Source organism: Ictalurus furcatus, chromosome 9, assembly GCF_023375685.1.
Source record: "Ictalurus furcatus strain D&B chromosome 9, Billie_1.0, whole genome shotgun sequence".
Taxonomy (NCBI): Eukaryota; Metazoa; Chordata; class Actinopteri; order Siluriformes; family Ictaluridae; genus Ictalurus; species Ictalurus furcatus.
In genome coordinates this window covers 23,934,115-23,960,342 of record NC_071263.1, presented here as the reverse complement: position 1 = coordinate 23,960,342, position 26,228 = coordinate 23,934,115, and the positions used below count along the sequence as shown (strand labels likewise).

At 36.0% G+C, this 26,228-nt stretch overlaps 1 protein-coding gene across 3 annotated transcripts in view; it reads right to left on the bottom strand.

Annotated features, from left to right (window-relative positions):
• Positions 1-26,228, bottom strand: part of zgc:103755 (uncharacterized protein LOC449988 homolog) — a 65,901-nt gene that overhangs the window by 20,025 nt on the left and 19,648 nt on the right. Inside the window, exons 8-12 of one of the 3 annotated variants that reach the window (XM_053632570.1) lie at positions 23,267-23,402; positions 20,456-20,569; positions 9,747-9,809; positions 2,191-2,358; positions 1,678-1,815 (exon numbers count right to left, since the gene is read on the bottom strand). In XM_053632570.1, coding sequence (XP_053488545.1) covers positions 1,678-1,815; positions 2,191-2,358; positions 9,747-9,809; positions 20,456-20,569; positions 23,267-23,402 — 619 coding nt within the window. Of the gene's footprint in view, positions 1-1,677; positions 1,816-2,190; positions 2,359-9,736; positions 9,810-20,455; positions 20,570-23,266; positions 23,403-26,228 lie in introns of those variants that run through there. The other 2 variants (XM_053632569.1, XM_053632571.1) reach the window with 2 other exon arrangements.

Sequence of the window (26,228 nt, the reverse complement as noted above, 5' to 3'; positions counted from 1 at the left end):
GTAGCCAAACACACTTTTTGCAGATAAGATTGGACACGCATGACTTTATCTCTCCCATCGTTTAAATATGGGATAAACATCACTTTTAAATTGCATCAAATTCATTCGGTTTCTCTTTTAGCTGTTTTGGGCAAATATAATGATAATTTCTTTCACTGGGCTTGAAAACAAAATGAGTCTATCTAAGGCTGTGAAAATTCCAAGAATAAAAAGCCCTATAACTCCAATTAATAGGCAGGTGATAAGCTTATCACTGGAAAATAAAGCAAATATTTCTATCCATGACCCTTTAGAGATTCGATAATTATCATCTGAATCACTTTCAACAAATAATTGTGCCTTAAAACTTTGGCCCACGCCTCCTACTAGACTGATGCTTCCTACTTGAGGAAGAAAGTTATTCGGGCTTTAAATACTGCTGTTTCTTACCTCTGCGATATTTCGTCCCATTTTTAGCACTGTGGCATCCAGAAGCAAAAATAAAGTCCATTTAAAAGGATTTCAAACTTGACATGGTTTAAGGTCAGTGATTTAGCCATGCAGCTTGAACAATACTTTAAAGACAAAATGTGTTTTGCCAATCGATTGCACTTGGTATAAGGAGAAAAAAATTCACCAAAATAGTAGATATAAATCCTGGACATTTTCAGAAGGCCTTAAAATATTGATGTTTTCAAAAAGGCATTGTTTATTCCTATTATGTTGGGGAGTTTAGTTTGTATTCATGTTGTCATGTTATATTTTTATTCTGTTTTTTGTTGAGGTTTTTTTTTTCGTTGGCAATTTATACTTTTGTGTAAAAATTCATTACTACTTCAAGCTAGAAGCAGCCCAAAGTTTTCATTTATAAAAAAAAAAATTAAAATAAAAAATAAAAGTTTTTCATTTCTGGCAAGTGTTTGCTCATGCATTTTTGTAAGAGTCTCCTGGTAAGAAAATGAGGAGAGAAATCTAACCTTAAGTTTCTAGCTTCCTAAAGAGGAACCTTGCATACTTTCCCAAAGAAAACCCTCTGTTCTAAGCTTGCAGAGTATTTAATACTGTAGATTTCCCCACAAACTGAAGAATATTTTAGCTGGAACTGAAGAACACTTTAGCTGGAGCCTTTTCATCTCTATTAGTCTGTTTGCTGAGTCTCAGTGTGATGTACATTCTGACATGCTTTTCTGCTCACCATGGTTGTAAAGAGTGGTTATTTGAGTTACTATAGCGTTCCTGTTAACTCAAGCTTTACTCAACATTCACTCACATTTACTTCTCATCCACTTGTAAAACTGACACTCACTGTATGTTTTTTGTTTTTCGCCCCATTCTGCTGCATGAAAATTCCACATGATCACCAGTTTCTAAAATACTCAGACTAGCCCAGCACTAACAACCATTCCAGGATCACTGAGATCATGTTTACCCCATTCTATTTTTAGATGTCAATGTTTAACTGAAGCGCTTAAACGTATATCTGCATGATGTTATGCATGGTGCTACAGCGATATGATTGTCTGATTGGATAATTGCATAAAGGAGTGTTGTGTACGTGTGTTTTCCGAATAAAGTGCTCAGTGAGTGTATGTGAAAACACAATATGATAAGAGCTAAATAAGCTATACCAAGGCTCTAATGTTGTGATATTCCTAAAAACAATGGTAACAAGTCTAGTCCATAGTCAGAGAGGCCTACCTGGGGCAAAGCTGGTCTTGCCATAAAATCGGACAACTCCCGTCCTCTGACCGATCACGAGAACTCGCTCTCCCAATCGCAACATGGGAACATCTGTTACTGAGCTGCAAGCTGACGGAGTCCTGCTGCGTGCCAAGCCTAAAAACACACATCCAGAGCTCATCTTCATCCATCACATAATCATAATATTCTCACTCCACTACAAAGACATCATTAACGGTGCAATCATCGCTCAACCAACGTCAAACAGCATCCGCATTCTCTGTTATCAACAAACATTATTTTCAATCATTAATAACACCATAATCGCAGTGGCACCAGTAATTATCACTGTGCTTATGTAAATGGACTGATCCATCTGGGACATTCATGTGGGTAAATGCCTAAATCACAAATCTACTCAGGACACTTTGCACTGCTGTAGATAAGCCATGCTCATGAGCCTTATCTGTAATGGCTAACACACTCCTAGCTTGTTTCCAGAAGCAGAGATAAGCATGTGCGTGACAGTACCACACTGCAAGGATGGTGGAGGAGTAGATCTGGAGTTTGGAGGTGTTAGTTCCTGCCGAGGGCGAAGGGGACGTCTCTGTCGAGGTGCTGGAATTGCTGGGTGGAGGACAGGGGCATGTCTGGAGTCCAGAGAGGAGGATGACGTAGAACAGCTACGTGACAGAGCACCTGGGAAAAAAAAGGAGAGATGATGGTTCAGATAAAAAGATAAAAATGGTGACAATAATAAAAATAGTTTAGTATATGTATAGTTCACAAGCTACAGTTAAAATAGCAAAGGGTAAGGAAAATGGCCACAAGCTTTATTGACAAGTCTTGCTATAAAAAAAAACAAAAAAAACAAAAAAAAAAAAATCACCCACAAAAACCTACACACATGCACATTCTGATATTTTATATCTCCAAGGTTTGAGTTGTGCAAGGTTATATAAACCATAAACATAACACTGAGAATTGTGCAGTGCAGAAAGTAATGGCTGGCTGAGGTATGTTAGTTACTTCAATGCTGTCAATCTACCCCAAAATAACTGACCAAACTTCAAACACGATTCATTAAATTAAACAAACCTTTGGAGAACATGGAGCCACACTCAATACATTACTAGATAATTATATAATTATTACAACCCCTGACAAAAAGTATGGAATCACTACACTTAGAGGATGTTCACCCGGGTTTTTTTTACTTCGTAGCAAATAAACAAAGCACAAATATGACACAAAACAATTTTTGTTCAATAGTTGCAAATTCTCCCTTTGTGAAACATAGCTCAAGCAAGTTAAATGAAATTAGTTTAATTAACAGCACATTCTTTTCCAGATCATGTAGAGGAAATAATATGGAATCACTTTGTAATTTGCATTTCTAAAACAAATACCAGCACAAGTCTAAAAATGCAAATTAGTCTGCAGTTAAAAGAGAGTGCTTACAGACCTCAACCTTGGACTTTCTGAAAGGAAACATGGCCCCAACAAGAGAGTTGTCAACTGAAACAATGAAAAGGATTATAAAACCCCTCCAAGAAGGAAATCCAACATGGAGTGTGGCAAAAGATGTTGGTTGTTCTCAGTCAGCTATGTCTAAAATTTGGTACAAGTATAAACAAAATGGGAAGGTTATAAAAGGAAAACATACAGGTTCACCAAGGAAGATGGCGAATTGAAAACCAGCACTAACACCTAAACAGAAGAAAACAAGGTTATAGTGGGATAAAGAGATGCAATCATGGAGCATGGATGATTAGATGAAAGTGGTATTCAGTGATGAATCACAAATCTGCATTGACCGAAGATATGATGCTGGAACTTTTGTCTGGTGCCATTCTAATGAAACATATTAAGATGACTGCTTAAAGAAAACAATCAAATTTCCCCATTTATGATATGAAATTTAAAAAAATTGGTCCATGACAAGGCTTCATCCTGCAAAGCTGATCTGTCAACTGCTATTCGAGAAAGTTGGAACCAGCTTGATGGAGAATATTGTTTTTCATTAGTGAAGGTCATCATAAAAGCCTGAGGAGGAGCAACAAAGTACTAATTGTGATTTTTTTTTGTTGTTGTTGTAGTTGCTGATTCCATCATTTTTTTCCTCAACACTGAGTGATTACAAAATCTTTTCCTCTCCTTGATCTGGAAAAAATATTACATTAATTAAAGCAAGGTCCAAGGGTGAGCATCCTGCAAGTGTGGTGATTCCATCATTTTTGCCAGGGGTTGTAGAATTTACATATTAATTTATAACATGTGTATCTCATCCACTTTTTATTTACTCTTTTTGCTCGTCACTCTAAATCTCCAGAGCACGTTGCATTTCCGCAGCACTTAGCTCTGTTCTTTGGCTGAGTTTGTGGCTTGCACCTCAGTTTTGCAGTTCACATCTACAGAAACATGTCATCCGCAAGCCAAAACAAACAGCATGTTTAGTTCACTTCCTGTATTTGGGCTGATTTGGGATCGAATTGCTTTCTCACGGCAATCGAACTGCTCTATTGACTGGAACCATACCAAGACCATCTCTGTGAGGTGGTGGAGATGGTCTTGGAGATGGTCCAGGACCGGTTGTTTTGGTCTGCACCAGAATCCAATTGCTGTGTTCTCACCTGCACAAACGAACCGCACCAAAGAGGAAAATGCACCAGCGTTCAATTCAAATGGACTAAACATTGCATACATGAAAGCACCCACTGTGACTTTTGGGTTTGACAAATTGCATTGTGTGTGGTAAATTTTCTGGTGACCATCCTGTATTTTGCACCTTTCAAAAGAAGCACCCCCAAATTTGGGGAAAAAAACAAGCAAAACATATAAGATGTGCTATAGTCCTCATGTGAAACAGACAATCCCATTAGTAAGCATATTTAGAGATGATGTTTGGTAAATCAGGGGCTAAAAGTACATTTTACAAATTAACTTCATGATTCCTGTCATCAAATATATACAGACATTGAAAAAAAAAAAAGATTTACCACATGGCCTGATTCAAAGTGCATTAAGTGCACTTCAAAGCCAGTGAATGTAACTCTGCCCAATATTAATGGAGCACAGTGATGGAAAAGTGTGTGCTATGAGCAGGGACCTAAACCTCTCATCCCCACCACTTAAAAGGGCAAGATCAGACGCAGCAGGAGGAGTCAGGTCAGGCCTTTAATGCTTTTCCAAATGAATTTGGGACATGATGTCATTAAGCCTTCACATTCAGAGACCTTCATGGGCCAAGGAGTTCATTAATGAAACAAGTTAGAGGCTAATGGATTACCATGCACCATGTCTTGGGGGGGGGGGGGTTCTGATTAAATGCCTTTCACATTTCATGAACTAAATGTAGCCTGTAGAACTCATGCCTCCTTTGGAGATTCAGATGGCCTTTAAACAGCACATTAATTACAGAGCACTTATGGCATAAAGAATAAGGTCCACTCCAGTCTAAAGTTAAAGTTATAATACAGCCAGTTAAGACAATTTTCATACTGTTAATAGAAGATGGAAAAGAAAGGTGGAGAGCTAGGCCAATTATTTTTATCATTGGTGCATTTAGAGATGAAGTCTCCTCACTTTTACTTTTTTTTTTTTAATTTAAGAAAGCATTTGGTTTCTTTGCATTCAGTAAGGAAAGCAATTAAAAGCAAAAAGAACTACAATTATCTAATTAATTAAAATGAAGTGGGACAATTTAAGGAGGACAGAATGCAACAAACAATGCTGTTCTTACTAATCAGCTTCAACCATCCTGCATGTGGAAAGAGAAAAATGACCACAATTCAGGAGTGAAAAAAAACAACAAACCTCAAACCTTTAAGGTGTGAATGAAATCCCTGCACCTTCACAGAAATAGTGTCAAGTACAACCGAGATTGAAGGTGGTGAGATATCAAATAACTGTTCAAAACATGAAATATAAGGTGAAAATAAAATAAAGGAATGTAGACACGAATGTATCTTGTTCACATGATGTTTGTTAATGAATGTCTTTTACCAGGCTTCATGTAAATGTTATTATCACTGAATCTAGAATATAAAGACTTAAAGCTGTGGTAAGAATCAGACACTAATAATTTTTAGTAAATAATTAATATCACAAATTTACACTAATACCTGCCCTTTGGTGGTATTAATGTACACACTGAAAACCAATCTCAAAGTTAATTTAAGTCACACTGTGAGTACTAAATTAATATATTTCCATTGACACCACCCTGTGTTTTGCACACTTCAAATTCCAATAAAAACAAACAGCTGAGTCAATTATTTTTTTCAGCACTGCCTTTAGAGACAACGTCTGCTCACTTTTCCATTCTTTCAAGAAGCCATTTGGCTTCTTTGCATGCCATAAGGGAAGCAAATTAAAGCGAAATTAAACAAGTGGGATAACTCAGGGGGACAGAATGCAACAAACAACGCTGTTCTTAGCAATCAGTCTCAACCATGCTGACAGAACAAAACAACTGCAGTCTGAAAAAGAAAAATGACCACAATTCAGCAGTCCAAAGAAAAAAAAAACAACAACAATCTCAACCCTCTAAGGTGTGGATGAAATCACTGCACCTCCACAGTGCAGAAACAATCAACTTTCCACAAATGAAAGAATTAAAATGACTGAAAAAGACTACCTCTCACCTCTCAACATCTGCAAAATTGCAGAACAGAACTGATGAATAGTTGTGCGACAGTAAGCTAATAGAAAACTAGAAAGGGCAGTGAGGAGAGAATACAAAGGAACAAGGCTCAGAATAATGGCGTGAAATCTCAGTCATGCATGATTCAATAAATGCTCAGAAAAGCAAATCAATGCTACAATTACAGTGGAATATAAGGAACATTTATCTCCCCTAAAGCAAGTGACGAGAATGGGCCCTCACATGAGTACAGGCATCATGCAGAAACTCATAAACAGGGTTAGGTTTGGCACAGAAATGAACATGGTTACGGATATTGATTATGCAATGGTTTTAGCTTATTGAATGATCTAATTTAGCAGATAGTTCAGTGGACATCTTGAGTAAGAACTACATTTCTAAACAGTGTCATGACTTCTCCATCAGCATACAGAGCATTTTCCCAGTGCTGCACGTGCTTCACAACATTTGCTTTTTATTTATTTAGTTTCTGTCTCCATCCTTGTCACATCATTTGTCTGTTTCCTAATGTGTGTGCCTGTTCTTAGTTTAGCCCTTGATTAGTTTGTCTATTTATACCCTGATATTTCTCTTTCCTTATGATGTCTCATCATTTACTTGCTAAGCATTCACCCCATAAGTGTGAATTATCTTTCTGAAGCAATTACAGATTTGACTTAGGAACATATATTTTGTCCTAACTGCAGATGTCTTATGGGAACAGGTCATCCTCAAGAATATTATTCCCAACCATTTTGCCTGTGATGGCAACAAGCTTTACAGTTCTTCCTGCTGAAAAGGAACCCAATAACATGATGCTACCACCACTGTGCTTGGTCACAGGAATGGTGTTATCTGGTTATTGGGCAGTATTTGGATTGTGTCTACTGCGATTCTTGCATAGAGGTAAAGGGTCATAACAATATCTCTGGGTAATCTGAAGACATAAAAACAAATCTGTCAGAAGGGTCCCACGCATTTATTTTGCCTGGGGTCCCCACATAATCTAGGTTTGTCTTTGTGTACTTGAGTCAGCAAAAAAGTTTGTGTAAAACCTTATCACCTATTTTAGATCAAATCCATCGGACTGTCGTCTGAACAAGAGATTAAGCATGAGGAAAATCTGACCTTTTGTACAAAGCAGTTAACATGGTCAATATCATAAATTTGCTTACATTTAAACAGAGACCTAGAAATAGGACAACATCTTGAATATTGAATACTTTATTAAAAACTTTCTTTGTTTTTAAATATTTAAAAAAAAAAAAAAAATCTAAAATCATCTATTTGCTTCCAATTTTAAATGGGAAAAAAATCCCAGATTTTCAATGTGGTCTCAGACTGTATTTTTACACTTCTTTTTCCTAAAACTACAATGAAATATTTAATTTACATTCTACACTTACTCAGGCTTTCTGAAAAGATCATATTATATAAATAATGAGCAAGTTTAACAAACAATGTTTAAAACTATTTTAATTGCCAGTTTGAGAGCAATTTATTGCTTTCATCACGGAGTGAACGTTTTTGCTTTGATCAAGTTTTTGTATATATGCCATAGAAAAATAGACATAAATTTGTTTGTAGATAGCATAAATACCAGCTGTCAAATCATCAATGAACACGTCATCGCTTACACTGAGTGGGAGTGTACAATGCTGATAAAAAAAGCAGTGTTGTAAGAGTAAATGATGACAAGTGCTTCATCACTGCTCTTCAATACACTACTATTATGACTTTTACCAGATAGATACCAGGAAGATGGAAAAAGGTTGTATAACTAATATTTCAGACTATATGAAACAAATTCTGCAGTCTAAAGCACATTGCTTAAGGCTATGCTGGATAAGTCTATTTTTTTTTTTGTATTAATTTTGATATAATTTTGTGTGAAGTGTACTGCACTAATCAATTTTTGCCTTAACTATGAAAAAGACTAATAGACCAGTCCACTTGTCTTATGCCTACTGGCCAACTAGGCCTGATATCTGTTCCAAACATTCAATTCAATTCAATTTTATTTGTATAGGACTTTTAACAATGGGCATTAGCACAAAGCAGTGTTACAGAAATCCGGATATATTTTTTTTATTTCAATTTATTCCCAATAAGCAAGCCAGGGGCCAGTGGCTATGAAAAACTCCCTGAAATGACAAAAGGAAGAAACCTTGAGAGGAGCCAGACTCAACAGGAAACCATTTGAGTTTATTGTGATACTGTGATTATAGTTATCAAATTGATTATAAATATCAAAAATCCATCCATCTATTTTCTGTACTGCTTATCCTACACAGAGTCAAAGGGAACCTGGAGCCTATCCCAGGGATCTCGGGGGATGAGACAGAGGACACCCTGGATGGGGGGCCAATCCATCGCAGGGTATAATCACACGCACACACACACACTATGGACAATTTGGAAATGGCAATCAGCCTACAACGTATGTCTGTGCGCTAGGGGTGGAAACTGGAGTACCCGGAGGAAACCCCTGAAGCACAGGTAGAACATGCCCCGAAGCACAGAGAGAACCCTATGCACACAGGGTGGAAGTGGTATTCAAACCCCCAAGTATTTGGGAACACATTTTGGGATTTATATTCACTTAATCACACAAGACCAACACACGACGAGAAACTAAAACCCAAGCACCTTTCAGTGACTTGTAAATAACAAGAAATAAAACAAAATTATCCATAATAAAATGTGCGAGACATATATTATTTCATTGCTATTTGTTGTATTTGCATTTTATAAGGTTCAGCAGAACCAGACCTTTATGTCTGCATAAATACTATAAGTAAAAACAATCCTAGGCATCAGGTTATTTTTAATCAGTAAATAATGACAATCTAGCACAGGAAGGAAAAAATACAGAGGGAAAAAATAATCAAGAGCCATGCATAAGCATGCTGCTGCAATCATGTAACTCAGCTCTATATTTCTCCATTTCATGTCTTTGTCTTTCTCGTGCTCTTCTGCTTCAACAAATAAAATAAAAAGCTATTTTTTGAAGTCAAATGCAGCACAGACTGTAGGTGTTGATTTAAAACAACATTTCAGCACAGTGAGTTTGTGAACTCATGTTGCTCACAGTGAGTTTGTGAGCAACACTATTGAGGTCACAATGCTACAGGTCTGCTGTGAATTCTAAGTAGTGTGAAAATGTTGAGTTGTAGTTACTACGGGCCAAATGAAACAAGGCAGAGGGCTGTATTTAACCTATGGGCTTTGAGTTTGGCACGTGAGCTAGAAGAAGAAAAACGTTTTAAAAGCACAGTGTTTGCACAAAAGGTTTACAAAATGTGCCAACAACTAGGTAAATTCTCTGCTTTACTTGAACCACTTAAGCATGTCTTGCCTACTATAATTAGTGTTGCAGGTCACAACTGAACAAAAGCAACGGTTAGATTTTAATTAAAGTCCAACACGTACTGTTAATTACCTGTCTGCACATCCACATCACCTGCAAGTGTTGGTAAGGACCTCGCCTTTATTGATGCTAAACCTTCAGACCAATCACAGGAAGAAGATAAATAAACAAACAAACAAACAAATAAATAAATAAACAAATGTAGCAGACACATAGGAATGGTCAGCAAATACTGAATACTGTAACAGAAAAGTGGTGAATTAGATAGATGAGAGGAAAAAGCAAGGTATTGATCTGAACTCAAACAAGTAGGGGAGAATTTTTTATTTTTTTTTTGGAAAGCTAGAGGCAGATAATAACCCAGTGTGTGTGCGCGTGTTTGTGCACACACACAATCTCTGCTGAGTTGCACATGAAAAGGAGAGGTGAGCATGCACTTACACAAAGACTACAGGTCCCTGGTGTAAGTTTTCAAAAGAACAAAACAGCAGCATAATTATACATATTTTTTTAAACAAAACAAAAAAATCCATTAGCCTCCAACAATGCTGACAAAATACACTTATATTGTGCCTAGTATATGCTGATGTAAGGAATAAAACACTTAAGGATGTGAGAAGCAAGAAGTTACTGTTGATTATTTGATTACTTGCTTTGCCTACAATTACAATCTGTATTGTATTAATAGAACGAAACATCATAATATTTATCCATTTATAGTTACAATATATGTGGAAGATCAACAAAAAACAGACGTTATAGCAGCTATAAACAGTTGTTTCCTCACCAGCCTGCTTGCCATGATACCAACAACCCCCTGCACAAATTTTCTCTATTCTGAATTTAAAGGTACAGGGAGAGCTGGTGTTATAGAAAATAAATCAGATTTGAGAATTCAAAAGCACTGTGGTATTATCAAAATTAATCACAACTTACTTCTTGACTTGTATTCTATCACACTTTTCAGCCTGACTCAGTCAATGAGATTTTGTGACGATACAGTACACATAAAAAGTCACACCCCTATTTCCACATTTAATGTGATAGAACAACCAACAAGATCCTAGGGAAAAACAGACAGAAATGTTTTTTTTGTTTGGGGTGTGGGTGGGGATATAGGGGGACTTACATAAACCTGGTTGTACAAGTGTGCACACTCTTTAATATTTTGTTAAATCAACCTTTTTCTTGTAATATCTATCTATTCCCTGTAACTTGACTAGAACCCCAGTCCCAGCTGAAGAGAAGCAGCCTCATAGCATGATGCTGCCATCACCATGCTTCACCATGGGTATGATGTTATTTGGGTGACAAGCAATCTTGTTTTTTAGCAAAGATATATTTTAGAATTATGCCAACAAAGTTCTACCTTCGTCATCAGACCATAACACTTTTTACGACATGGTTTAGAGCAGGGGTGTCCAATCTTATCCGGAAAAGGCCAGTGTGGCCCTTTGCAGATAAGATTGAATACCCCACGTTTAGGGAGATTTAATCCTGCTTGGATGTTGTTTTCTAAGAAATAGCTTCAATCTAGCCACCATACCAAACATCAAATACAGCCAGACATGTGAAGAATACAAGAGATTGTTGTCCTATATATAGGGAGTGACTAGTATTTGTCAGATATTACTGCAACTCCTTTAATATTGTTGTAGGTCTCTTGGCAGCCTACCTGATAAGTTTTCTTTGTGGCCTTTTGTTAATTTTGGATGCACATCCTGTTCTTGGTAATACCACTGAGGAACTCCATTTTCTCCACTTGTTGTTGATGGGATTCACTGTGTTATATAGTATATGAAATGTTTTGGAAATTCAATGAGATCATGTACATGCATTGTAAGCTCTTTGTAGTCCAGGGCATAAATAGTCAGAATGAACCATGAAGAAGACAAGAAAATCAGATTGAAACACAAGTGATTTTTAATTGAAGTTAATCAGTATCACTTCATCGATGAAAGGTATATGATTATTATTTTTGAAAATGAATCTGAATGTTATTGATTTCTTTTTTTTTTTTTTACTAGAGATGCACTGATGTAGACTATTTTTCACGCTATCGGTGGATAGTTTAAAAACATCCGATAATCAGGGCCGATTATATCCTGTCAATCAAAAGAGGGCAGGAAAACACATCGATTTCGTGCTGTGTGTAAATATGATGTCTCTTGTGTGGAATGATGACAAAACTGCAGTTTGTAAGCTCTGTAAGCTCTGCACTTCACTGGAAGTGAGCAGCAGTGAAGCGGGAGTTTCGGTGTCGAGTCAATTTTTCCCCCCTGTGCTGCCCGCTTACCCTCGCACTGAATTAAAGGGCCAGTACACCGATTCAAGATTTAAATGAAGATGAGTTCATAAAAAAAAAAGTATATATATACACACACATACATACATATATATACATATACATATATATACATATATATATATATATATATATATATATATATATATATACATACATACATACATACATACATACATACATACATACATACATACACACACACACACACACACATATATATATATATATATATATATATATATATATATATAGAGCACAGAAAAATATATTTGTAGAGTAGTATATTTCATATCCAGTTAATGTTAATATATATAAAAAGTTGATATATATTACCAGATTGATGTCAATGATGAAGTAGAAATGCTTTTGTTTGTGGTGAGTGAATGTGAGCCTAACAGGTGTTTTTTTTTTTTTTTTTAGAATTAAATTTTAATATGAATTAATAACATTCAATAAGTTAAGAAATCTTACTTTAACCTTCAGAATTTAGTTCATGTGTTAATGTTAATTAGAGTAATGTGTTTTTTGTTTATGAGACCAGTTACTGTGAAACAACTTGTTGAAATGGAGAGAATAAAGTTTTTATTTGCATTTCGTTCAGAATTCTTTTAAATTAATTATAATTTATTTATAAGAAGGCATAAAAGGTACGACTATCGGTTTCGGCCGATATCACTCTGAATAACTGGTTATCGGTTTCGGCTGAGAAATTTAGTATCGGTGCATCTCTATTTTTTACCTCACAAAAACCTGCAATTTTAACAGGGGTATATAGACTTTTTTCTATCCACTGTATAAACAAATGAACCAAAACAAATCTCTTTTATGGTATTTAGCACTTATTCACTGTAATTGCATTTCATGAGGTTCAGCAGAACCAGGTCTTTGAGTCTGCATACAGTAAACACTGTAAGTAAACACAAGCCTAGGCTTCATGCTATTTTTAATCACTAACTATCTACCACAGCAAGAAAAATAAGTGCATAAGCATTCTGCTGCTATCATGTAACTCAGCTCTTTATTTCTCCATTTCTCTGTCTTTGTCTTTCTTGTGCTTTCTGGTGTCTTTTTCCCTTTCTGCTTCAACAAATACAGGCAATAAGAGCTGGGATTGTGGGAGTAGCTGTTTGTTATCAAGTTGAATGCACAATGTGTTCGTGTAAAGGAACTTTAGTGTCGGCATGCCTCGCAACTGAATAAAAAAGAAAAAAGGGCTTATAACATCAGAGGCTGCCTTTTGTGGCTGCCTTTTGTACCATTAATGCTATTATCATCATCATCATCACGCATCCTATGTCTGCGACACTGATTAACAATTGCAAGTTACATTTGTTTCTCCTTCATGTATAACTTCATTTGTGATTTTGACTTTGAAATTCATTTGTTATTTCTATCTTTAAATATTCAGTACTTCTTCTGTAAGAAAGTATGTTGCATTAAAAGTGCATGACTGTATTTATATGGTTATTAGAAATAGTTTGCACCAATTTCCATCTCTGGTTATAGGAGAGCAGTGGGCTAAACAATTAACCCTTAATATTTTAGCTCTACAGTTTTGGTGACTCTGATGTGATCATTGTAACAATCTGAAACCCGTCTGATACAAATATCCAGATGTGTCTAAGTGGTCTGTAGTCTGCAGCATAGTAAAGTGGCACTTAACGCCCTATATACAGTAACCTGGTTTGAATTCAAACAGTTTCACCCACAGATTCATAGTTAGAACCCAAAGTGTTAAAAATTAAATATCTTTCATATAAAACCTCTTTAAAACTCAGAATCAGTCACATTAAGAAACTCAGTCGCCTGCCGATTGTGACTGTATGAGCATTTGGTAACATCTTTTTAAGTCTGGAATTAGCAGGAATTCACTAACACCATATATATTATATATATAAAGAAAGAGAGACATTTGCAACAGTGTAGCAGGTGCACCGACGTGCACAATCTGAGAAAGCACATTAGCTTTATACACAATGACTGAGGAAAAGACGAGGAACAAAAATGCATGCGAATGTGGGCTGATGATATGAAAGAGACATTAACTAACATGCAACATGAAGGTTTGAGTCTTTTCTAGGTTGGAGTCTGTTCTAGAGTGGTTCTTTTCAGAACATCACACTAAAAAAGGCAATAAAGCACAACGGTTTTTCCTAAGCAAGCCAAAGTTTTATAAATGTAGTATATCGGCTATGGGATACTTATTGTACAGAGATAGCCTGGATTCTTTTGAGGATGCTGTACTTGCGTTCAAGAGAATGTTTAAGTTAAATATAACCCTCTATAATTAAATGGCGGGACTGCGTCTGCAGATCAACAGTTTTGCACACCAGAAGCAAAAGTGGGCAGAGCAGAGTACAGCGCTCACTGAATGCATAGCTGAGCTCGAACAAACACTATTACACTATAAAATGGCTTTAGACTAATTTTGTGCCAAGTTAAATCGAGACCACTGTTTCACACTCAGTCCCTCTAATTTGCACTAGGATGATGCCACATGTGGAGAAAACATCACTGAGAAGTTCTAGTTGCAGATTGGATCAGACTAACAAGATAAAAAGTGAGGTTCCGCCCACACTATCTCCTTCACTCAGATCTGATCCAGTTATATTGTCTGTGCATGGTAATAGTGCTGCCCACCAGCATGAACCTACAGTCAGCTGGAGCAATCACATTTACAGACTATAGCTCTACTATCTGCACAGCCACCACTCACAGCTCCATGTGAAAAGACAGATCTTCAAATTTCATCAGTTAAATGCAACACAAAAGTGTGCTCAAATAAAAAGTGTGAGATACCACTCACATATTAAGCAAGGCAAAATATGTTCCTTCTGCCACAAAATTGGCCATGCAGTCCAGAAATGCTGGTCTCTAGGGAATGGACGTCCACCACCTTATTTTCTACAGCGCAAAAATGCACATTCAGGTCATATAGCTCGTATAAATGTGCCTGTGCAAAAAACGCTGCATGACCTTATAGCTCTATTCAATAAAGTGGCAAGAATTTTGGGGCCTTTAGCAAAGGGGTTAGCTGTCCTCTAATAATAAATATTGCTTTTAATGATACCATGGTTAATAACCTTCTGTGCTTTATGCACTTCTGTCCTGACATAGATTTCTGAGATGTCTAAATAGCAATCTGTTGCAACCGGCTGGTTTATAAAATACTTTGATATCTGAAATAATCTTGTTATTATTACAGTTTCTTACATCAAATCAAACACAAATTAATACATAAAGGAATTAGAAAACCTGCCAGTAGGTGTTCTAGCCACCCTACATTGACCCTAGTTGTGAATGTGTGTGTCTGTGCACAAATGTGAGTGAGTTTGTGTCATTCCTTTGTAATGGGCTAGCATCCCATTCAATGTGTATTCCTGCACTGTGCCCAATGTTTCCAGAAGAAGCTCTGGATCCACTGAGATTTTTAAACCAGTTAAAAAAAAGGTCATTATCTTCATTTTTGTTTTGTTTTATTTCTATAGTGAGACGTCTGGATTTCAGTAAAGTTCTCTGATAAATTTACAGCAACATCCTAACATTTGTCTATCTTTTCTGTTTGTTTTATGTTACAACTAAATTATATGAGGCTACTTCGGAGTACCTGAGGAGGGTATCAGTATAGTCAAGTCAACACTGGGAAAATTTCATTTACATAGTTGTCATAACTATATGTACAAAATCATTTAGTTTGAGTTTTAATGTATTAATTCATATAAGTCTGCTTCCACTATAGCTGCTGAACCACATGCATAGACGCTAAGATTTTAACTGTCTGAGTTAAATGACCGGAGCAATTACAGGAGCAACTTATCCTCAATATCTGTATATTGTAGTATTGTAGTACTGCCAATTTTGATTAGCCCTACATGCCCCATGCTGTGAATGGTCATCTAAGCTATCTAATTGTCAAAAATAAAAACAAAACAAAACAAAACAAAAAACCCTGAAAACAAAAAGAAACTGCAATTAATTTCTCAGCAAGTTTGCAAAGGACGCACTAATGAGACGCTACAGAGTCAGATTGGAGAAAAAAAAAGACCAATGGTTTGTTTCAATTTCTATATGTGACTCGGTAAATGATAAGATGAAGTGCACAATCATTTTAGAGAGAAATAGAACAGTGCTGCCCAGTACTAGTGGAAATGTAGATGAACCGTTTGCAGTTATTTATTGTAATTGTTGTAATTAATTTTATTGACTGATATCATGCCTCTGGAAATGTGCATCATTAAATCCAAAAACTCATCTGTGAATTAAGAATGACCTTAAGGACAATATGCAAGGAATGAAACATTTTATGATGTGCTGATATTGGAAAATAATCAAATTATATCAAAGTGACATATCTAAAAACAAAAGGATAGTGTGATGCAGCCTGACACAAAATAAAGGACAAAATTGATTATGTTCCAATAACAGCATGTTACAAAGTGTATTATTCATCATAAACCACAGTAATTTGAAAACCATAAAACAAGTTACTTCTTGTCATCACTTACATTATAGCAACTATAAACAGTTGTTGCCTCACCATCGTTTTTGGGATTTAGAAAAAAGTGAAATACAGTGTCATTGAGATTAACCATTGAATAAGGAAGAATTAAAGGAAGAAAGAAAGGACAGAAGGAAACACACCCTGTATGGGAATGAAAGGACCACTGAAATACCTCTGAAACTTTATGCACAGCCTGCATTTGCATACTGGAACATGACTGGCTCCTGTATTTTAAACTGTAAAAATAAATAAATACATAAATAAATAAATAAAAAGTTTATTCAAATATATGCAGCAAATATGCTGCAGTTACAATTTTTTCCAAACAAATTGTCCCGAAAGCATTTAATCATATAGCAGTCCATACAGGATTTCAGAGTTTTTTTGTGTTTGTTGCAGCCATAAATGCTTGTCTTCTCCCCACACAACATATTTCGCATCCATAAGAGTGCACTTACTAAATCAGGCTATTGTGCGCAAAATAGTGAGGGCAATGAAGTCACACATACATCTCGACCCCCCTCTCACTCCTGACGCCAACAGATCTGCTCATTAAACACGCATCTCTCAGGACAATGTATCAACAGGATGCGCAAAAATCCACTAATTCAAATCAGAACACACACCAGGGAGCACTAAAAAAGCTCACCGCCAGCCTGAACGGCCCACCATCAAGATGTGTTCTTTTACTACTGACAGGCATTAGAATGATTGTATCATTAAAGCTTCTTAAAAATAAGAGTGACGCAGGGATACTGTCATTATGGGATAGAGGGCTGCACGGAGCAGCGATTTGAAGCCTGTAGTGTGCGTCCCACTGATTCCGTGACTCATCGAGCACCCTACAGGGCCTGCGTGAACAGTGACGCGTGACTCAGCCCTCTACAGAAACTCAAGAGGAAAGAGAGGAAATGAAATATAAAGGGGGCAGGAGGGGGTTGTGGCTCAAGGCACTAAAGGCATGTACAGTACTGTGCAAAAGTTTGAAAGTTTTGCACAGTACTGTATGTGAAGAAGAAAAAAAAGGAAGAGCAGTTTAGTAGATAATACAAGGAAAGATAGAAAGGATTAATTATAATGAAGCAGAGATAATAGCTGAAAGCATTTCTACCAAAAATAAATGGAAAACATAAGAGAAAGATACAAATCGAGAGTTTTGACGTTTCAACTTTTTGTTTTCTACTTTAAAGAAAATATTTATAACATAGAACCATATCATTCCAAAGTCTTGAAATCGCTATTTAATTGTCGACTATTAAATCCTATACCCTAGCGCGGGTTAAATTTTTACTCTGAATTGGAGTAATTTTCTGCAACAGCAGCCATGCCAATACTGTCACATACACTAGAAATATACTGTTTCTAGAGCAGAGGTTCTCAAACTTTTGTAACTGACGCCCCCCCAATTGGAGGAGACCAGGTATAATGATTATCATCCTACATACATACATACATACATACATACATACATACACACACACACATATAACATCTAATCGATAATGTCTCTGATAGATAGATAGATAGATGTATTGTTTTTGCTTTTGTACTTTTTTAATTACTTTTGAGAGTTTGTTCAAATAAATACACACTGTTATTTTAATAATTAAATACATTTCAATGTCATTTTTTTTCATTAAATTTAATTCTTCATTGAAATCGATGATTTAATATACTTATAGTTAAGCTTTCTGTATCCAGCCTTTTTTTTTTTTTTCTTTTTAAATGGGAGGAGTCTCCAGTGTCAACAGTCAATAAGTTTTCTACAACAGGACAGAGAACTTTGCGCCTCCCGGATTCTCTATTATCTTCACTTCAAAAAAGAAAAAAAAATGTCTGTTGAGGAAACTAATATGTTTCAGGGACATTCCACAAAACTAAATGTAACTAAAAATATGACATTCATTAGTAGATTATAAAAAAATATTCTTGGAAAATTGCTGTGGATTAAAGTAAAATAACTAAATAAAATAACTAAATAATCAACTGGGAACAGTAACTATGCTTTGTGTCAGACCTCATCAAACTACCCTATAGTTGATTCTTTTCCCATAATAGCATGCTCGTCATCAAAAGCATCAGTTGGTTTATTTGACCACAAACATTTGTTTTTAAGGTTTTTAAGCAAAATCCCACAGGTTCCATCTCTACCACCTAGGAGCATTTGCTGACTTATCCCACTTATTAATTATCATTATCAACATTGTACACAATGCATCTGGAGAGTTTTTCACTTCACTCAAATCATCCATACCAGTTCTCATAAAAACACATAAAATTACATTTTTATAAAATCACTTATAAGTGTCAGACATCCAAATTATTAATACCAAAAGTGGAGAGTAAGGATATTTGTTTTAATATACGTATCAGCTGTGTCAAGAAGAAAGAAAATATTAAACCGAATGAAGGGAAGAACATGCTTTATAATAACAATGCCTTTCTTAAAGCAATGCTCTTTTAAAAGCACTATACACAGAAACACAGAGTCATACATCAGGATGTTAAGCTCTGCAGTTAAGCTCTGCACGAAAATCCAATATAACAGTGTGCCGCAGAGAGCATAGGAAAACAAATCAACAACTTCATGCTCATCCTCCAAATATGCAACACACACACACACACACACACACACACACACACACACACACACACACACACACGGACACGCGCACACAGAAAATTAATGCCATATCTTACACTGCTGTGGGGAGAGCCTTTGATAAACAAGGTGGCACAGAGAAGGTGTAATGATTTCTATTAATCAGGATTAAGAAAATATTGGCAGAGTGCACAGTACTCTTTGTGCTTATGCACAAAGTAGTTGTGTGTGTGTGTGTATGTGTGTCAGCAGCAGTGTGCAAAGCATTAAAAAGCCGACTATAATAATTACAAAAACAGACCGATATTAAAATACCTTCGATTTCTAAAGCAGCGCTGTTGAATTCTCAAATCTGATTGGTCAGAATGTGTAGGTTCAATTTCTCCAACAGCAGGTTGTTCTATTGTTTCTATAGTAACAGCTTACTCAGGGACTTTAATGGCAGCCACTTTGCATAATATATAACTAAACTATACACAAATTTGACCAAAAAAAAAAAGTCATTTAACAAACATCATCTCAATCTCAAACAATCTCTGATACTACTGGGGTGTTTTCTGTGAAGAGATGTTTAATTGATACTTATGGAAGGAGTCTTCAGTGTCAGAGCTTTGTATCAGTCAGTAAGTTTTTCCACTATGGGAAAGTCTTCAGGATAGAGGAGAGAGAACAATAAAGATAGTCTGGTGAGTAGACAATGTTTATAACTGCTCCTGAGTGAGTAATATCAGGAACTAACCTGTTTTTTTGTGGCTGTTCCACAAAATTAAAAGTAACTTTATTATAAATGAATAAAAAGTATGACGTGTTGTTCATTAATATACAGTAATAATTGTACTTGTTGGCAAATGCCTGTTGTTTAATGGTAATAAAACATCTCGGCATGTCCTGGAAAACTTCAAATGGTAAAAGTAACTCGGCTTTGTGCTGGATCACATTACACCACCTCATCGCTAAATAGTTTCCTAGAGCAACACACTCCTTGGGTAATGAGGAAAAAAAATGTGACAAATAATTTCAGAGTTGAAAAAATAAATTTATGTAAATAAAAATCTACATAATCAAAACCATACAAGAGGTTTTAATCATGTACTATTTAGTACACAATGTTGACTGCTAAGCTCTTTAATACACTGTACATCTTTATGCATTCATTCACCTTTTGCAGTTACTTTCATTCTTGCGTTCCTTCTTACTCCTCTCCTTTTATCGCTTATCTTAGACATGATCATTCTTCATCACTACCTCCACAAATCACTTTAGGTAAGGGTTTAAGGGAAGGGTTATGCATCATGTGAGCACCATGGATACAAATATACTGTACTGTGGAAAACTAGGGCACTTTCACTGCTAGTCAGAGGAAAGTGTACCTGTGTCGACTTTCGACTTGACCCGGGAGAGGTCGATGTGGCGAGGAGGGCAGACAGGGATGGGTCTGCGTCGTTCTGAGAATTTACTGATTTTAGAGAGAGGAGCAAAGATTCCTGCAGGAGGAAAAAAGGAAGAGAGACAGAGAGAGATTTTACAACTACAGTGAGATAAAAATACTACAACTATACTAATAGCTCAATTCAAAAGTTTATGCTTACTTCATTCAAGAAAAAAAAAAGAAAAAAAAAAAAAGACAGAATGGCTTCTGCTTGCCCCTGTGTTTGTAAATAGTGTTTTGTTTTAACATAATATAGGCCGAAAGATATTTCATCGTTACTGAGCTATAAATAGGTGGAACGACCTATTTTCAGACAAGAACGTTAGTAAATAAAATCTTAAGTGCAAAATAAATAAAAAACAGACAGGGGAGAGGAAATGAAAAATTTATGATGCTCATATCTATTGGCACTTGGAACGCAAAAAATAAACAAATAATTGCATAAATAAACACATACACAAATAAATAAACACAGTATCACTTTCTATGAAGGCCATATGTACACTTTCTATGAAGGCCATAGAACACAGGCATAAAATGTCACACTGCCTATATAAAGACATAAATACACACACACACACACACACACACATACATATATATATATATATATATATATATATATATATATATATATATATATATATATATATATATACACACACACATACGTACAGTATCTCACAAAAGTGAGTACAGCCCTCACATTTTTGTAAATATTTGATTATATCTTTTCATGTGACAACACTGAAGAAATGACACTTTGCTACAATATAAAGTAGTGAGTGTACAGCTTGTGTAACAGTGTAAATTTGCTGTTCCCTCAAAATAACTCAACACACAGCCATTAATGTCTAAACTGCTGGCAACAAAAGTGAGTACACCCCTAAGTGAAAATGTCCAAATTGGGCTCAAAGTGACAATATTTTGTGTGGCCACCATTATTTTCCAGCACTGCCTTAACCCTCTTGGGCATGGAGTTCATCAGAGCTTCACAGGTTGCCACTGGAGTTCTCTTCCACTCCTCCATGACGACATCACCGAGCTGGTGGATGTTAGAGACCTTGTGCTGCTCCACCTTCCGTTTGAGGATGCCCCACAGATGCTCAATAGGGTTTAGGTCTGGAGACATGCTTGGCCAATCCATCACCTTCACCCTCAGCTTCTTTAGCAAGGCAGTGGTCGTCTTGGAGGTGTGTCTGGGGTCATTATCATGCTGGAATACTGCCCTGTGGCCCAGTCTCCGAAGGGAGGGGATCATGCTCTGCTTCAGTATGTCACAGTACATGTTGGCATTCATGGTTCCCTCAATGAACTGTAGCTCCCCAGTGCCAGCAGCACTCATGCAGCCCCAGACCATGACACCCCCACCACCATGCTTGACTGTAGGCAAGAGACACTTGTCTTTGTATTCCTCACCTGGTTGCCGCCACACATGCTTGACACCATCTGAACCAAATAAGTTTATCTTGGTCTCATCAGACCACAGGACATGGTTCCAGTAATCCAGCAAATTTACACTGTTACACAAGCTGTACACTCACTACTTTACATTGTAGCAAAGTGTCATTTCTTCAGTGTTGTCACATGAAAAGATATAATCAAATATTTACAAAAATGTGAGGGGTGTACTCACTTTTGTGAGATACTGTACATGTATATATAAAAGGCATTATGGTTTAATAATTTATAGGCATGTTTAGTAAAGTAAATAGTGTTTTATAACACTTCTGAAAAGAAATAAAAAAATAAACATTATAATATCATAATAATTAAATTCAACCAAAATAATTCAGCTTCGGATTGCTTAGTGTACTATGTATAATCAGCGATGCAATTAAACTTTTTTGTGATTAAATTTACATACTTTTCACTTCTGAGTGGAGATTATTGTAATATTATATATATATATATATATATATATATATATATATATATATATATATATATATATATATATATATATATATATATACACACACATACATACACACATATACATATATGTATATACACACACACACACACATATTATATATATATATATATATATATATATATATATATATATATATATATATATATATATATATATATATTTTTACCTACGCATAATATCATATAAGTTGTATTTGTATTTCTCTACACTAAGTAAAGTGTTATATCTGTCCCTCCAGGATTTTGCAATCGCAGAAATATATGCAAATTCAAGCAAACTCAAAGTTTGCAAAAAAAAAACAAAAAACAGCAGGCCTTATCCGGAGGAGATTGCAATTTTTCATATTTACTGCAGCTTTTCCGAGGATTTGGGCCAAGACGCATCATGGGACTTCATCACAACTCGTATTTAGCCAAAGCCCTCTTCAATTCACATGCGTCAAACATTTTGACAAGCAGTTTGTTAAAAGGTCACCGTGAAAGGGTTAGAGTTAACCCTAATCCAGCAAAAACAATTTCATGCACTTGCAATTTCGTCCAAAATTCAAGTACTGTTCCGCAAAAAAAGCACAAAAAACTTTTGAAAAAATCTAATACTTATAAACATTACTCATACACCATCATGTTAATAATGCATAATAAAGATTACTATAAAGCGCTTTCGTACATAATTATAATCATCAGTGCATTGTGCCTTATGAATGATTCATGACACGATACGAATGTGTTCATAGTTTTTTTTACACAGTAACTGACATTTTACGAAGACATCATGTGCAGATGTAGTGTAGAGAAATTAGATTTACAATTATACCGTGTTTCATGCGGCAGGTAAAGTAATGAACACCAGCCACGGATCCATCATTCTTCCCCTCTGGTTGCTGAAGCTCCACACCAGCCCACAAACCCCCAGCAAACTCGGTGCTGCCACAGAACCGCAGAGTCCCCACCTAAACACATCCACACCACATTCACACCACACCGACAGACAGGAGTTCAAGAGAGATGTCTGTTCTTAATGGGCAAAACGTTAACGGGACCACAAGCAGTGTGTTCTTAGTGAAGCCCTTGACTAAACAGAGAGAAATCTGCAGGGAATAACAGGCAAAATTGTTTTCTAGCCATGTGGGGTTGTGGGAAGATAATGCTCATTCAATAGACCTGTTTCATGCCAGCTTTATCATGCTCTGTCCTCCAGAGAGCAATGAAAAAGTGATTACTCTTGCACAGAGACACCCACACACACACACACACACACACATACACACATACACAGCAATGTGTATTCAGGACAGTGCAGAATGGGTGACAGTTTTTGCATGCCTACAATCGTAAACAGCCAAATGAACTGAATGATAGAAATAACGTTCAAAAAGTAAAAAAGAGATCAAAGAGAGCAGGGCGGCGCAGAGGAGGCCTGACGATAATAGAGTTTTGATTAGCCAATCTACGGATTCTTGCTGCTTGCTGCACTTTAGTCCCTGTGTGCTGTGGGATTTTATTAATGGCTTATTCATCTTTGTGCCTGTATAAGTATGGAGTTGGAGCTCCAGAAGTAAAAGCAAGACCAATGCCAATCAGGTAGCTGTCCATTCCTCACTTAGAGGTCATTCTTCTCATTTAGGACAAATGACCCAAGTTTCTGATAATCAGCTTTAACTGAAAAAAATACTTAGCACTAATACAATTAGCAATAACGGTGACTGCAGTTTAGTCTTTGAGATACTTGTCAGAAGATTACAAGACCAAATCACAGCACCTCCAAGCTGCTGCTGATAGGTACTCAAACAAGGCCACCTGATCTTAAACTGATCAACTGTATCCTGACTCAATTGCAGGTCACATTGGATAAAAATGTTCAGAACAAAGGAAAAAAAAAAGTTCACCCACATGAATGGCCTCACTGTTTAAGTGGAAGCAATATCATACTCTCTCTCCGCTATCAATCACAGATAAGAGCTATTTGTCGTTCATGTGTGACCTCATGCATGAGCAGAAGTTCAAAAAGATGCAGTTGGTTGGCTTCAGGTTTCTTGAAGGAAAGCCATATTAGCCTTCACCTTCCCAGGTTTACAGCTATCAAAGGATATATATTAATTGATGATCTATATTAATTACGCCATTACTAGTCACCAGCTTATAAAATAGCACTTGATCCAGCACTTTTTTTTCTTCTTTTTTTGCATTTTGAACTAGAAGTACAGCAGGAGAAAGTGTGTGAAGCTTAGGCTGGGGTGAAAGTTGCAGCAAGTGACTGACTAAGCACTCATTTGTTATGAATACAACTCAATGAAAGCGGAATTCATAATTAGATCAATTTTTTTTTATCCTAGTGTATTTTTAGTGTAGTTTCAGCCCAAAACATGAATTTCAGGATGACAGGGTGGTTAAAACAAATTTAAGTCTACTCAGTGTGGCTTAACGCTGAACTTAATGCTGCTCAACGTCTAAGACACACTTCTGTGCATTATCAGAAAGTCCATTATCCAGAAAGTCTGAGATCTGCAAACCTATGCACACAATTTCAGTATTGGCTACTCCCTACGCTTATGTCAACTTTAAATACCATACATGGACCCTGTATATTTCAAACATCTAAACCAATAGCAATAATGTAAATGATAACCAGTCGTGACTGGTCACTGTATGGTTATAGCTCTACATACTATACAGCTATATATATCTATATATAACTTTTGCACACAGTACTGTGAAAAAGTTTTAGGCACATGCAAAGAAATGCTGTAGAGCAATGATGCTTTCAAAAATAATGAAATTAAATGTTTCTTCATTAAAAAATACTATAAAGAGCAGTAAACAATAATAAATTAAACAAAGGCAATATTTGGAGTGACGACCCTTTGCTTAAAAAAGTTTTATAGTAGTTTCATAAAGAAATGAGCTGTAAGTTTTACTGAATAGCCACAGTTCTTCTGGAGACTTTGACTGTCACACTTGCTTCTTAATTTGCAGCAAAATCCAGCAGGCTTATATATATATATATATATATATATATATATATATATATATATATATATATATATATATATATATATATATATATATATACACACACACACACACACCACACTGTTGTGGGATCAGAAATTCTTCATGTCAGGCCAATAAAGTTTAGCTTAAAGCACATGCACACCTACAGCAGGGATGGTCACAGAGAATTCAGGGTTTCCAGCACGGACTGACTTTCCAATGCAGTCACATTTTAATATTTAACCAAATGACCACTGACCATCTCAAACTGTGGCCAAATTACATCTGAATTATACTTATTAGCACAAGAGTATTTGTTACAGTCCAATGGGAATAAAGATATCCATCTTTTTTTTCTGAAAATGCAACACACCATAGTTCCAACATGAGAAGGCTAAACAAAACTTTTTTGTCTCTCTCTTTAAAAAAAAGGAAGGGGGAGTGGATACTGTATAACCTAAAAGGTACTGTATAACCAATCAGATAACAATCTAAGAATCAAGAACTACATATATAAATACACTATTTCACGTTAATTAAGCTATTGAATTAGTAGACAAGCCACATAATTGGTTAATATATATTTTTTCCTATTAAAAAAAACAAGTCAGTCTGTCTATACATCCGTCTGTCCGTCCATCTAATATTCAGGGTAGTGCGGTATCTTAAGAATGAGTGGTTAAATGTTTGTAGAATTTCTATAGAATTATCATTGAATTCAGCAAATAAACTGAATAGATTTCGTAAATGATCCAAATTGGGTCAAAGTCACTGCAAGGCCGAAT